Source organism: Entelurus aequoreus, linkage group LG04 (assembly GCF_033978785.1).
Source record: "Entelurus aequoreus isolate RoL-2023_Sb linkage group LG04, RoL_Eaeq_v1.1, whole genome shotgun sequence".
Lineage (NCBI taxonomy): Eukaryota > Metazoa > Chordata > Actinopteri > Syngnathiformes > Syngnathidae > Entelurus > Entelurus aequoreus.
Window position 1 is genome coordinate 36,419,837 of NC_084734.1, and position 16,374 is coordinate 36,436,210.

General features: G+C 38.3%; 1 protein-coding gene across 2 annotated transcripts in view; it reads right to left on the bottom strand.

Moving 5' to 3' along the window:
- The window catches only part of nbas (NBAS subunit of NRZ tethering complex), a 377,112-nt gene that overhangs the window by 150,978 nt on the left and 209,760 nt on the right, over window positions 1-16,374 (bottom strand). For both annotated transcript variants that reach the window (XM_062044717.1, XM_062044716.1), the window contains exons 40-41: window positions 3,908-3,984; window positions 1,863-2,000 (exon numbers count right to left, since the gene is read on the bottom strand). In XM_062044717.1, the coding sequence (XP_061900701.1) occupies window positions 1,863-2,000; window positions 3,908-3,984 (215 nt within the window). The remainder of the gene's footprint in view (window positions 1-1,862; window positions 2,001-3,907; window positions 3,985-16,374) is intronic.

Here is a 16,374-nt window from a genome sequence, read left to right on the forward strand (position 1 = left end):
ACAATTGAAGTATCCAACACTTCTCTTTTCGAAAATAAATACACTCGTGGCATTCTTTCGATGAGCTTCAAGCACACCTGTGAAGTGAAAACCATTTCAGGTGACAACCTCTTGAAGCTCATCGAGAGAATGCCAAGAGTGTGGGAAAAAGTAATCAAAGCAAAGGGTAGCTGTTTTGAAGAAACTAAAATATAAAACATGTTTTCAGTTATTTAACTTTTTTTTGTTAAGTGCATAACTCCACATGTGTTCATTCATAGTTGTGATGCCTTCAGTCACAATCTACAATGTAAATAGTCATGAAAATAAAGAAAACGCATTGAATGAGAAAGTGTGTCCAAACCTTTGGCCTGTACTGTACATATAAACACACACACACACATGTATATGTATATATATATATATATATATATATATATATATATATATATATATATATATATATATATATATATATATATATATATATATACATATATATATATACATATACATATATATATATATATATATATATATATATATATATACACATATATACACACATATACACACATTATGGTGTCTTCAAAGTGTGCAGTTTTGTACTATATTAGGGACTTTTGTCGAGGCTACAACCAATTATTTATGTTTACATTGATTCTTATGGGGAACTCTGCTTCACTATAAAAACGTTTTGGTTTATAAACCATGTTGAAGTACCAGTTTAGTTCGTAATTCAAGCTTCCACTGTATCACTGCCTTTGCATATTACAATATTACTTTCGTATCCACAATAAATCAACACAAAATCAGTAGTTTTGAGCAATGTTCACAGACTCTATTTGGCTTTTTGGTGGTCGTGGTTCAGGGGAAAGTTGTTAGAAGTTGGATAATGGAAAATGTCCAATTCATTGCAACAGTCAGCCTTAATGCATTGCTGCACCTTAAAAACATTTTTATTTTTTTTTATTTTTTTTTAGATGTGCACGTCATGCAAACATAACAAGTTAAAATATGTCCCTGTTTGCAGGGGTGGCACTGATGTCATAAAAATGTTTTCTTGTCGATCGACGGTGTGGCGACCCCTGTTTTAAATCATGCAACTTCCTGTGGACCATGTGACTTTTTGGAGGGGTGTGTTAGGGTAACAGGACTGAGTGAAAACCCAGGGACACGACTTTTATAAAGAACATAAACAAAGTGCAGTTGGGTTAAGAAGTATAAAACATATGTAAAAACAATATAATATTTCTGAAGGATTTAAATAATGCTATTTCATGATAAATTCTACTTTTTGGAAACAGGGACAAACAACAAATGTAAGTGTTCTAGTGTTCAAAGTAGTTTAAATTAACCTTTTGAATCGTATTTATTAAATTTGCAGGGAAACTGGTTAAAAAGATTACTCCACAATTATTGTTCTCATTAATTTTTACATTTTATTTCTTGGGGATGAAATTGTCAGTGATTCGATCCACTGGCCTATGGCCTTGTTTCATGGTAAGTCCAGCACGAGGACATGAAAAATATATGTTAGTTACTCAGTAACACTGAAAGAGCATTAAGATTGCTAAATGGGACTCAATGGTGGCATTTGAAGTCTGCATCAAGGCTCCTCGCTCCACAAGCGACCCATTTCCACCACACGGCTACAAAATGCAATGCAGATGACGCGCTAATTTATATTCCAACAAAACCACACTGCTTTCTGCTATCCGCTATTCTTCTTGAGCAAAATGCAGTCCTTAGAGGGGGGAAAATAAATAACACGCTGTCTCGTTTTTAATCAAGGCCTATTCACGCAAACTCACTCTCTGCCTCACATCATCAACAGCCCACACACAAACAACATGAGAGGAGAAAGTGATGCATTCACTGACCTGGTAGAGACTGTGGTGCTTGTCCTTCAAGCAGGGCATGAGGCGGCTGTAGATCTGCAGGGAGTAGTAGTATGCCGCCAGCTGGAGGGAAAGGGCAGAGTGGCACTGCTTGTCAAAGCACATGTTGGCGTCCAGGACCTTGAATTGAGAATAAGAGGAAGCTGTGGTTTAATTCTCTTATTAAGAGTTTTTCCTTGCCTCCATCGCCAAAGTGCTGACTGATTAGGGCGCATTTGGCTTCTTTTCATGGGTGGAAAGCACCCTGACAGTTATTGTGAATCAGCGCTGTATAATTAAAATTATGACTTGCCATCAAAACATGTTCAATTGAATCGCTGCCAAAGCGCAGTCGAGAGCAAATCCAGTTGAAAAGTGGTTTGAAGCTAGAGTATCTGAAATACTCTAGCTGAAATTTATGTAGGGATAGGTACATTTCCATTTGAATTGATGAGGTAATAAATGTTAATTGTTTAAAAACATATACATAATATTTTATTTAACAGTGAGTTGTGCTTTATGTTCTTTGCCATTAGGTTAAATGGGCTCTTTTTTGTTTTTGTTTTTTAGTAGAGCTGTGGGCACACAGGCTGTGGTGATCTCAGAATTGAATCGCTAACTGCATAACATCATAACACACACACTCCATGTACTGCCACACACAGATATGCAGACATACCTCTACCCCACCACACCTTTGCCACTAAACCCCTTGAGGTGCAACGGATGGGGCAGCGCCAGAAGGGCCGCAGCTTCGACACCAGATGCCCCCCCCTTTAAAAGTATTTTGGTTTCTGTGTCGTAACATGTGTATGTTTGCTCATCGTGGCTACCAAGTTTTTTCCTGGCCCCAAACTGACGGACTGTCAGTACCTATAAAAGTACCAAATTGGGTACCCATAAACATGTTTTACATTATAGATCGGAATCAAATATGGATTAAAGTTGCTCTGACATTACAACTACTTACCCTGAGTACATAAACTAGATTTTGTTCAAATCAGATTCAACAATGATTTCACATTGAACGTTAAATTGCTGCCATGATATAATCTGGACCAGATCAGATCAGGATTAAAAATTTAACCATGAAGCTTCTGACCAAAACACAAATTGCATTTTTGAATGCAAAGCAAATCAACTTTGATATGACAAACAACTAAATCAATGAATATATGAATTTTTTTCGAAGAGAAAAAAAAATGCATTTCAAATTAAACATTGATCAGATCTGGATTAAATCTGTCTTGAACTTCCAGATTTATACTATAGAAATACCACATTGTGTCTGTACTAGATACGATTTGACTACGATCCAAGCATCTAAACACCTTAATTATGATTTAACAGATTATATTAATTTGCTGCCAAACATCCTGGATCTAATCCAGAATAAAGTTACTGCTTCTTAGATGTAACTGCCAGGTGTCCAATTACTTTTTGTCCAGGCTTGTACGCCACTCGTCCTGTCAGTTTTAGGAATAAAAAGCACTTGTGACAGCCTTTGGTTTCCACGTCAGGTGCTGATCACTCTATCATCGAGCTCGAGCGACGACGAAGCCTTGAAGTGTCTCCACGCTATCAGCAACAAAACCCGAGTCGAGATAAGGGCGTGCGACGAATGAGCGATGATGGGTTATCGTGTTTATCAAGTTGACTGTTAAATGAATGGCGCTGCAGTACAGGAAGACACAACATCCTTTATTTTAAGACATTGAATATTACAATGTCCAGAACTGAATTTGTGGTTGTGTCACTGCAAAGAGACTCGCCTCTCAAGAACACATCAAACCTAAAGGACATTGCATTGACTTATTTTTAGTTATGTAGAACAGGTAGACCTGGCATGTCATGAATTTGTGTTCAATTTATAAAAATATAAATATAAATACAGCGTTAACCTTCTTTTTACACTTCCTTTAGAGTAGTTTACTTCTTTTTACACTTCCTCTACAGTGGTTAACTTCCTATAATAGTAGACAGAATTTGAAGCCTGATGGAAATTCCGCTCCACTTTCACTTGGTGTTTGACGTGTGTATCCACCTACCTGAGGCAGGGCCAGTAAATAGGACAGCGCCAGCGTCATGTCCCGGGGAAAGGCGTCGTTAGCCAGCTGCAGCAAAACTGGATATGACAAAAAATAAAAATAAAAATAAAAATGTATATATGTTAAATATTGTTTATTAAAAAATACATATTTTGAAATATATATATATATATAATATTGATTTTTATTTTTTTTTACAGTTGATTAACAACCAGTGATCCTAACCAGGACCACCGCAGTAGAAAATGAATGAATAACACAAACTGGATGTGATCTCGATTAAACGTTTAGGTTTTAGGTTACAGCTTCAAGCCCTAAATAAAATAGCAAATTATGGATAGGTTTTTAATTAGATGTATGCATCTAAACATGTAAATAATTTACAAAGCTTTGGGGGGATTTTGCATAGAACACTACATTGGTAGATTACGGCTATACTACAATATGCTTTACCACCAATTAAATCCTGTTTATATATATAGAAGATTTTGTTCAAGTCAGATAAGATTTGACAAATATTTCAATGCCAAAACAAGGTAAAATCCACATTTTCAAACTAGATCAAATAAGGATTATATCTGATTTTTAAAACTTGGGACAAACACACAAACTGCGTTTTTCAAAGCAGATAAGATTTGATATGGCTAATATATGAATGCCTGAATTTTGGATTGACTTTCCAGTTTAAGATCATGGAAATAGCAAATTTTGTCTAAACTACATAACATTTGACTGATAGGATTTTACATGAAATGCTACATTGTTAAAATGACTACCATAATACAATATATTAATAATTGAACCAAATCCAGTCTTCCATCTAAAGGGCAGACTTTGCAGGTACTCTCAATTTGGATCAGATCAAGATTAAGGTTGGTTAAACCATATAACTTTTGATTAGATTTGATATAACAAAGATCTATGTCGGAATTAAGTCTGGTTTGACATTTTAGCCTAAAACTATTGAATTAGCAAAATAGGGCTAAACAGGATAGGGTTTAACTGATAGGTACGCATCTAAACACGTTAATTGGGATTTCATATGTAAAATTTATATGCGACTTTAGGAGGATTTTACATTAGACGCTATATTGCTAAAATTACTGCCACAATACAATATGGATTGAAACCAATCCAATACAACATCTGTTAATATAACATACTGTTATATTTTGATTCTTATTGTTGCTTTTTCTTTTTATTCTTATTGTAATATTTTCTATTATATTTCCATTATTTACTTTTTACTTTTTAAATTCGATCTCAATTCTGTACACTGCTGCTGGAATTTTAATTTTCCTGAGGGAACTCTCCTGAAGGAATCAATAAAGTACTATCTATCTATAGAATACATTTTGCATATACTCTTAATGTGGATTGGATCAGGTTTAAAGATGGTATAACCTATAATTTTGGACCAAAACCTAAATTGTGTTTTTCAAAGCAAAACAGAGAACATTTGATACAACAAACATCTAAAACCACACATTTATATTCAGCCTGGAATAAATCTAGTTGTGTATTCTAACTTCAGACCATAAAATTAGCAAAACATGTCTAAACTTGATACGTTTTGACTGAGAGGTACGCATCTCAAGATGTTAATTGTGATTTTACATGCAGATTTTTATGCAAGTGCAATTTCCATATTCTCAATCTGGATAAAAATCAAGATTAAAGACGATTTAACCATAGAGCTTCTGAAGAACAAAAAAAAGCATTTTTCAAAGCTATGCAGATAAAATTGTATACGACACACATCTAAACTTAAATGAATGTGGATTTTATATTAAACATGATTTGCATCATGTCTTGAAATTCAAGCTTCAAAACATATAAAATAAAAATATGTCTAAACTGGATACGGTTTGACTGAGATGTATGCATGTAAACACATGTAAACACGTAATCTGTTAATGTGCTATGAATCAATCTGGATTGAATCCTGATTTGAGTTACAGCTGCCAAAATTACTGGCATACTTGGAAGACTTTTGACAGGCAACCTTTGTTTGCTGCATACAGATGACAGCAGCAGTCAGAGGGCAACACTAGACAAAGTCAAAAGCAAAGTCAAGAAGCATCATTATAAAACAAAAAAACTGTTCTCCTTCATTTGTGGGATTGTATCCATCTTCTTTCCAGACTATTCATGTATTCAAAGACTAAAACACACACTGCGTAAAAGTGCACTCCAGATATCTTAAGTGCACTTTAAAGTTCCCCAGTATGACAGATTAGTCTATCCATTCAAAGCCCAGAATTAAATTGTTCTGATTGGAGAATGTATAAATTGTCTGAGAGTGTCTTCTCAAACAAAGTCAAACCATATTGACGACCGCCATTAAAGCGGAACGTCAACACTAACAGGCTCAAAAGTCCAGGAGTGGTGCCAGAACTTCAAATGTACAGTAAAACCCAGTGGAAAGTCATACTATCTGAAGTTTAACACCAATAATCAGCAAAATTCTGCCTACAACCTGCAAATCATATTTCTTGCCATCTGCTTATGCACCGTGTGTCTATGTTATGAAAAATGCATCATGTATGTAACTAAGTTTGGTTGCCTGGTAGAAACCACTGTTCTTAGTTCTTAGAAATCCCTATTCTAAAAAAGTACTGTTTTTTATTTTTATTTTTATTTTTTGTGTCTGTGTGTGTGATGCTATCCCAATTGATGGTGCTAACATGTGATGACCGTGATGATGATGTAATTAGGAAATGTAAGATGTAGGTTACGTAGACTAGATGAACACACATGTTCTGGCAATATAGCTAGAGTCAACAATACGTTAATTAATTGTAATGTAAGAGAGCTGTACATTAGCGTCTCGGTCCTGGTGGCTTAGTACAACATGGCTGGAGTCCATGGATTTGTGGGAGTGTGCGTGAGAAGCGACTAACCTCCTAGGCAACCACCAAACCTAAATGTGTGTACATTACTTATTTTTACACGTGTGACAGTTAAAGGGCCCCTCTAATGCTGACAACATTGGCACTTATTTCATAGTTCTGGACCTAAAATTGATGCCACATGTAAAATTTCCCCCCAAAAGAGACACAGTAGTGATTTTAGGCTTGTTTTATAACAAGTTTCAGCACATTTTGGAATGCACACTTTTAGCTCCAAAATGTGGGCCGGCATGCATCAGCCTGCTGATGTCACCTATAGAAGACTAGAGGCAATTTCATACCGCGTATACTGTGTTTTGGTAGCATCATCATCCCGAATTACGATATTTAAGCGTAGAATTTGAAAGAATGATCAAATATGTCTGCCAGATGCATTGTTGCAGCAATACAACTAAAGAAGGGTTTCAGCCAGCATACATTTCCAAATAATGGGAATAGAAGGAAATTATAGACCTCTACTTTCAAATTGACGCAAAATAGGACGGACCAAGTGAGAGTAGTGTAATTAGCAGGGATAATTTTTAACCTGACTGTAAAAACGGATTTTGGTCGGAGTTTGGATTTAAAACGTGTAAAGGAATCAAGCCAGATGTGATGCCAATAATCAGGAGCGCCCACGGGGGAGAAAGACTTCGGAAAAACGGAGAAAGAAGAACGGACATTTTAGATTTCTAATTTGCTCATAATGTTAACCAAATCAGTTTTGAAGTAACCATGGACCAAGGTGACAAAAACATGCAATCAAGTGATCAAAATAATAGTTTTGCATGCCTTTATCCACACTGTTTATGCTGGGAAATGGGCTCTAGTTCTGAACACGATGCCACATCACAGGGGGCGGCATATCGAGTCTACCGATGGAAAGGGAACTTTCCACATAGAGCTGGACTGAACAAATTAATACAATTTTAATCTCGATTTCAGTTTAGATTTTCTCACAAATACAAAACTATTATAATCAAAAAAACAATTAAGAGGCCATGCAATATGCATGCAAATTCTTGAGCTTTTAACAGCGAAATGAATGAGTAAGCATTTGAGTGAAAAAAGACCACGTCAACTCGAAGTTTGGAATCTGATCATGGTTGCTAATTTTTATTTGATACAACACTAGTATGTCTAATCAATAATCACAACAGGACTGCAGTCGCAACTTCTTTTTTTTTTTAAAACAGTCTCACGTCATCAGCTTTAATCTCAGAACAGCAGCACACTTCCCCCTTTCACAATAACAGCGCTGTACCCAACATCCGGTCTAACTGCGCTAACAAAATAAAGGTTTCAAAAATACAATCATAACGTACTTAAAGCACTTATTGATACATTTAAAAAATGATTATGCATTGACTTAAAAGACTGTTCAAAATTGTCCGAAAATGAGTTGCACAAATAAATGTGAGGAGTTTTGTATTTAATTAACAAACATTTGTGGGTTTAGATCAGGGGAGGTCGTTGTGAGTTTGTAAAACTCTTTGAGATACTAGTGATTGAGGGCTATATACTGTACGTACATGTTGATTGATTGATTGAATAAAATTGTATTTATGACACAATTTTAAAAAGTAAAAAACTAAATAAAAAAAAATCAAAATGGAAAAACTTTGTATAGTTATTTATATTGTTTTTGTCATTTTAATTCGTTGATGTTACTATCCTTCCAAAGGGATCCCCACCTATAGGAGAGGCCATAGAGATCAAGTGCTTTGCAAGCTGGGCGGCAGACGAAGGCAGGGCCCTTGGTCCGATCCTCGGCATGGTTCTCGCCCTGAAAAGGGTGGAGTGCCATCTCTGGGTTAGGGATGGGATCCTGCCTCAGGTGAAGGAGTTCAAGTACCTCGGAGTCTTGTTCACAAGTGAGGGAAGAGTGGATCGTGAGATCGACAGGCGGATCAGTGCGGCGTCTGCAGTGATGCAGATGCTGCATCGGTCCATCGTGGTGAAAAAGGAGCTGAACTGGAAGGCAGAGCTTTTAATTTACCGGTCGATTTACGTTCCTATCCTCACCTATGGTCATGAGCTTTTGGTTATGACTGAAAAGACAACAAGATCACGGGTACAAGCGGCCGAAATGAGTTCCCTCCGTTGGGTGGCGAGGCTCTCTCTTAGAGATAGGGTGAGAAGCTCGGTCATTCGCAAGAAGCTCAGAGTAAAGCCGCTGCTCTTCCACATCGAGAGGAGCCAGATGACGTGGTTCGGGCATCTGGTCAGAATGCCCCCCAGATGTTCAGGGCGCGTTCAACCGGTAGGAGACCACGGGGAAGACTCGGGACACGGAGAGACTATGTCCTCCAGCTGGCCTGGAAACACCTCGGCATCTCCCGGGAAGAGCTGGAAGAAGTAGCAAGTACAAGGAAAGTCTAGGCTTTTGTACTTAGGCTGCTGCTGCCCCCGCAACCCGACTTTGGATAAGCTGAAGACGATGGATGGACGGATGGATGGATGGATGGATGGATGTTGTACCTATTATTTTTATTTCAATGATTGAATACAATTGTATTTATGACACAAAAAGCACACACTTTTTGGTGGTAAAATCATTTAAAAGGTAAAAAAAGGAAACTAAAAAAAATGTAAATGGAAAAACTTAATTGTATAGTTAGTTATGCTACTTTTGTTCTTTTAATTTATTGCTTTGAATATCCCTCCAATGGCTCACCACCCATAGGAGGGGCCAAAGAGGTCAGGTGCTTTGCGAGCTGGGCGGCAGTCAAAGGCAGGGCCCTTGGCGGTACGACCATCGGTTACAGAAGCTAGCTATTGGGACAAGGAACGCCACCTCGCTGGGGGGGAGGGGAGTAGCCTGAGCTGGTGCACGAGGTGGAGAAGTTCCGGCTGGATATAGTAGGTCTCACTTCGGACTTTGGAACCAGTCTTCTCAAGAGAGGCTTGACTCTCTTCCACTCTGGCTTTGCCAGCAGTAAAAGGCGACGAGCGGGGGTGGCTATACTTGTAGCCTTGTGGCTAAGAGCCTGTACGTTGAAGTTTAACCCCGCGGACGAGAGGGTAGCTTCCCTTTGCCTTCAGGTGGGGGGACGGGTCCTGACTGTTGTTTGTGCTTACGCACCAAACGGTAGTTCTGAGTACCCACTCTTTTTGGAGTCCCTAGAGGAACTAGCATTTGGAGTGCTCCCTCTAGTGGTCTGACTTAAGTTGGACCCGTTTTCCTGTAAGGGTGGGACACTTTTGTCACTCATTCTGTTTACAACTTTTATGAACAAAATTTCTAGGCGCAATCAGGGTGTTGAGGGGATCCAGTTTGTTGGCTGCAGGATTAGGTCTCTGCTTTTAAAAGATGATATGGTCCTGCTGGCTTCATCTGGCCAGAATCTTCAGCTTTCACTGTATTGGTTTGCAGCTGAGTGTGAAGCGATTGGGGAAAAAAATCAGCACTTCCAAGTCCCAGTCCCATCCAAAAAAGGGTGGAGTGCCATCTCCGGGTTGGAAACGAGATCCTGCCGCAGGTGAAGGATTTCAAGTACCTTTGGTTCTTGTTCACAAGTGAGGGAAGAGTGCATCGTGAGATCTACAGGCGGATTTGGTGATGCGGACCCTGCATCGGTCCATCGTGTTGAAAAAAAAGCAGAGCCAAAAGGCAGAGACTCAATTTACTGGTCGATCTACCTTTCCCACCCTCACCTATGGTCATGAGCTTTGGGTTATGACCGAAAGGACAACAAGATCACGGGTACAAGCGGCCGAAATGAGTTTCCTTCATTGAGTGGCGGGGCTCTCTCTTATTAGAGATAGGGTGAGACGCTCTGTCATTCATTCATTTAGGGGCGGCGTGGCGTAGTGGGTAGAGCGGATGTGCCAGAAACCTGAGGGTTGCAGGTTCGCTCCCTGCCTCCATCCAAAAAAAAATCGCTGCCGTTGTGTCCTTGGGCAGGACACTTCACCCTTTCCCCCGGTGCTGCTCACACCGGAGAATGAATGATGAATGAATGAGTTGTAAAAATGAATGATGGGTTCTCACTTCTCTGTGAAGCGCTTTGAATGTCTAGAAAAGCGCTATATAAATCTAATCCATTATTATTATTCGAGAGAAGCTCAGAGTAAAGCCGCTGCTGCTCCACATTGAGAGGAACCAGATGAGGTGGTTCAGGCATCTGGTCAGAATTCCCCCTAGGCGTCTTGTCCAACCGGTAGGAGGCCATGGCGAAGACCCAGGACATATTGGAGCTGGCCTGGCAACGCTTCAGGATCCCCCAGAAATAGTTGGACCAAGTAGCTGGAAAAAGGAAAGTCTGAGCTTCTCTGCTTAGGCTGCTGTACCCGCGACCCGACTTTAGATAAGCAGAAGAAGATGGATGGATGGATAAATGTTGTACCTATTATTTTTATTTCAATTATTGTTGTTTTTGATACTATACTGTAGGTGATTGTTCATTGAAATTATATTTAATGTTGATTTTTGGTGGTAAAATAAATACCCAGGTTTTCAAATGAATGAAAATTGTGTTATTAATTGTGATTTCAATATCAATCAAAATAACAATGATTATTATTTTTGCCATAAACGTCCAGCCTTAGTTCCACGTACAGTGAGTTATCTACCGATTACTCAAAAACGAATTAACAGAAATGACTACCAGATTCGTTTTCAGGAGAAAAGAAAACGTACAGTAAAAAAAATTGTTAGTTAAACTTTGATCATCTGGGCGCTCTGGGTCCTTTAAGCATCCGTGTCAAGAGAAGATGAAAAAATGTGTTCTTTAATTTTGGTCTTGTTTAGTCTTAACTGTCATGCAACAGTAAAAATAAGTTAAACGCTAGTGCATAGCTAATAAAGGTTGTATGATGATGACAGGTTGACCCTGGAACTGATTAATTCTACATCCAGTATTTTTTTATTGGAAAGCCTAAGTGTAAAAAAAAAAAAAGTTTATTTATCTTAAGCTCACAGTCACTGCAGCAAGCTTGGGTTTTATAAATGCAGTAAACTTGTAGCAGCAACAACGACTACATCGAGGAGCAACAACATTGAGAGAGGAGAGCGTGTCCTCGAGCGCTTACATCACCGTGTGCAATTAGTTTGAACATTCTGCTGCTGTGAGTACTTTCTCCTCGGTGCATTGCATTGTTACGGCTGATATCATGTCGTTTGCAGCATGTTCAACTTACATAAAGTGTCGTCACAAGGCTATATTTCGGAAAGTGCATATGTTTGGCTGTATAATGTGGCAATAAATAATAGCTGTCATTTGTAAAACACTCTTATGTAGGGTTTTAGCATTAGCAGAACTCGCTCTGGCCTTGACTCACACTGCATACAAGACAATATTGGGGGAATATTCCATATTGGAGTGGAAAGTCAAGTCAAAGCTGTGGATGGTAATCACACAAAGGTGGCAAAAAGGCAAAGAAAAAAAATGAAAACATGTGAGGAGGAAAGATGTTTTAGTACAAGCTATCTATTTTTTACAAGGATAACCAGATATTGTTGAATTCTTACTGCTTATTAGTTAGAGGACACTGTTACAAATGGACCTTCACCATGATAATAAACAACCCTGAAGAACAATCCCAGTTAGCCCCCTTTCACCCTTTCACATGCACACACACACACCCATCCCCTCAGTAAACCAGTGTCGACGAATTAAAAACAAGACTAAAAGTTGTCAGAAACGAAATCCAATCATATTTAGTTACCTCATATACAAACCCGTTTCCATATGAGTTGGGAAATTGTGTTAGATGTAAATATAAACGGAATACAATGATTTGCAAATCCTTTTCAACCCATATTCAATTGAATGCACTACAAAGACAAGATATTTGATGATCAAACTCATAAACTTTTTTTTTTTTTTGCAAATAATAATTTACTTAGAATTTGATGGCGGCAACACGTGCCAAAGTAGTTGGGAAAGGGCATGTTCACCACTGTGTTACATGGCCTTTCCTTTTAACAACACTCAGTAAACGTTTGGGAACTGAGGATACACATTTTTTAAGCTTCTAAATTGGAATTATTTCCCATTCTTGCTTGATGTACAGCTTAAAGGCCTACTGAAACCCACTACTACCGACCATGCAGTCTGATAGTTTATATATCAATGATGAAATCTTAACATTGCAACACATGCCAATATGGCCGGGTTAGATTAGTAAAGTGCAATTTTAAATTTCCTGCAAAATATCCTGCTGAAAACGTCTCGGTATGATGACGTTTGCGCGTGACGTCACGGATTGTAGCGGACATTTTGGGACACCATTGTGACCAGCTATTAAGTCGTCTGTTTTCATCGCAAAATTCCACAGTATTCTGGACATCTGTGTTGGTGAATCTTTTGCAATTTGTTTAATGAACAATGAAGACAGCAAAGAAGAAAGCTGTAGGTGGGAAGCGGTGTATTAGCGGCCGGCTGCAGCAACACAAACAAATAGCCGGTGTTTCATTGTTTACATTCTCGAAATATGACAGTCAAGCTTTACCATTGGCCTGTGGAGAACTGGGACAACAGAGACTCTTACCAGGAGGACTTTGAGTTGGATAAACATTGGCCTGTGGAGAACTGGGACAACAGAGACTCTTACCAGGAGGACTTTGAGTTGGATACGCGCTACCGTGAGTACGCAGCTGCGGCTTCCAAACATTTGATTGCTTGCCCGTACGTGCGTGCCGCAATGTGCATGTCACGTACGTAACTTTGGGGAAATATATGTGCTGTATGAACTTTGCGGAGGTGAACGGTACTTTGGGCTGTGGGATTGAGTGTGTTGTGCGGGTGTTTGATTTGTATTGGCGGGTTATATGGACGGGAGGAGGGAGGTGTTTGTTATGTGGGATTAATTTGTAGCATATTAAATATAAGCCTGGTTGTGTTTTGGCTAATAGAGTATATATATGTCTTGTGTTTATTTACTGTTTTAGTCATTCCCAGCTGAATATCAGGTCCCATCCGCCTCTCACAGCATCTTCCCTATCTGAATCGCTTCCACTGCCCTCTAATCTTTCACTCTCACTTTCCTCATCCACAAATCTTTCATCCTCGCTCAAATTAATGGGGTAATCGTCGCTTTCTCGGTCCAAATCGCTCTCGCTGCTTGTGGCCATCATTGTAAACAATGTGCAGATGTGAGGAGCTCCACAACCTGTGACGTCACGCTTTTTTATCAGCGACCAAAAGTTGCGAACTTTATCGTCAATGTTCTCTACTAAATCCTTTCAGCAAAAATATGGCAATATCGCGAAATGATCAAGTATGACACATAGAATGGACCTGCTATCCCCGTTTAAATAAGAAAATCTCATTTCAGTAGGCCTTTAAGTTGTTCAACAGTCCGGGGGTCTCCGTTGTGGTATTTTAGGCTTCATAATGCGCCACACATTTTCAATGGAAGACAGGTCTGGACTACAGGCAGGCCAGTCTAGTACCCGCACTCTTTTACTATGAAGCCACGTTGATGTAACACGTGGCTTGGCATTGTCTTGCTGAAATAAGCAGGGGCGTCCATGGTAACGTTGCTTGGATGGCAACATATGTTGCTCCAAAACCTATATGTACCTTTCAGCATTAATGGCGCCTTAGATGCACTGCACTGTATATATGGAAACGGGGTTTGTATGTATATGCCTGCCTCAAACCGGCCCTAATCCCAGTTGAATAATCTGTGCATAAAGCTGGCAAACTAACTAATTTCCAGTATTACTTGTGCTCTAGACTCAGGTGAAGAATAATAAAATAAAATGTTTGCATGAGCAGTGAGAATTAATGCAACCTTTGCCTGTGCATGTTAAGACAATAAATTAAAGTAAAACAAGTAGGAAATGTTTTGGTTTTTTCAAAAACATATACTTATATATTTAACAATATAATATAATGAGTATGTTTTTTTTTGCTATTTTGTATTTCATTGAGCATGCTTTTTTTGCTATTTTGTATTTCATACGTGATACAATCAAACTTATAATGGTAAAAATAGGAAATAGGACAATTTATAAAAGGAAAGTGAATGCAACCTTCCTCTGTGTATCATAAATACAATAAATAAATGTAAAATATTTAAAAAATACCAACACAGTATATAAATACAAACAATATACAGGAATAGAATAAAAAACCTATTTTGTTCACTATTTAGCTATTTATTCAAGATAAAATAAAACCTTATTATAGCAAAAATAGAGGATAGTGACAATAAAAAAAAGCAAAGCAAATGCAACCCTGCTTTATGGATGTTAAAAAACAAAATAAATACAAGTTAAACAAGTGTTTTGTGTGCTCTAGCTAACATGCTAGTAACCTGGCTAACTAACCAATAGGGCTGCACGATTATCAGAATCGAATCGACATCTAGGTTTTGATTAGTGTGGTAAATAACCGCAAGAGGCTGATATGTATTGTTTTTTTCCTCCGCTGTCAACAGCATCTGAGTGACAGACGTGTTTGCCAATCAGAATTCTTAAGCCTTGCGTTTGTTCGTCTCTTACTTCAAACAGAAAGAAAGACGTCTTTGTGCATTGCTCTATGCACCTGATTGTGTTTATTTAACAGTGGAATTAACTGAACAGACTGACCCCTCTTTTCAATTATTCACAATCTTTGCCTCAGCCAACACTCACAGTACAAAGAGAGAGCCTTGCGTATCGCCAGTGAGTAGTACCGCAAAATAACACAAATTAGGAGGACAAAAGTAAGATTACTAAACTAAATGTCTCGTTGTTGGAATATTTCAGATTTGAATCAGATGGGCAATATGTGCCAACATAAGTTTTTCAATCTGGCCCGCCGAACTTTACCAAAAAAAATGTTTTTTAATCTTTAAGAACGAAACTCAAGCCGACATTAATATATGCAGTGATGTTTTCAAATTACCTTACGTTTTGAACGATACAAAGTATTTAAATGGTCGGAATCTGCGCTTGTGCATGATATACTAGTTACTATGGTAATCTAATTAGTTACTATGGTCATCTAAGTCACAGCAGCTCAGACAAGGCACCAAGCAGTGTGGGTGGGGAGTGTTTCCAGAGCGGCCAGCCTGAAATGCGAGTGTCAGAGACAGACACGGAAGGAGATTTTTACAACAAAGTTCTAAGCTTAGTGATATATCAAATATTTCAGATTGTAGGTGGGGGTTTTTTTACCCTTCATGTTCATATTTCGCTGTGTTTGTTGCATTTTTGTTGCGTTTCGCTTGATTGTAAAATATGTCGATCGGGAGGGGGGGTGACGTTCATATGTTGTCAATATTCAGTGTTTTATCGTTCATAGTTAATATTGTAAATCCCACATTCTGTATTTTCATGTACATTCTGGATGTCTAATTCAGTAAAAAAATATACAATTCCATTCTGTTTAAGGCGCTCTGCCATAACGTTTTTAGCATTCAATCAGACATTATTGTGAGGTTTTGTATTAGTGTTCCTAAAAATAGATATACCGGCCCACAGACACATTATTTTCTCACAATTTGGCCCCTCGAGTCAAAATAATTGCCCAGGCCTGATGTAAACAAAAGCTCTGAGTCTGTCTGCATAAAGCCAAATATTTTTATGAGTAAATTATTGCATATCGTTCTAATGTCTGGCACATTGAGACAAGAATATGT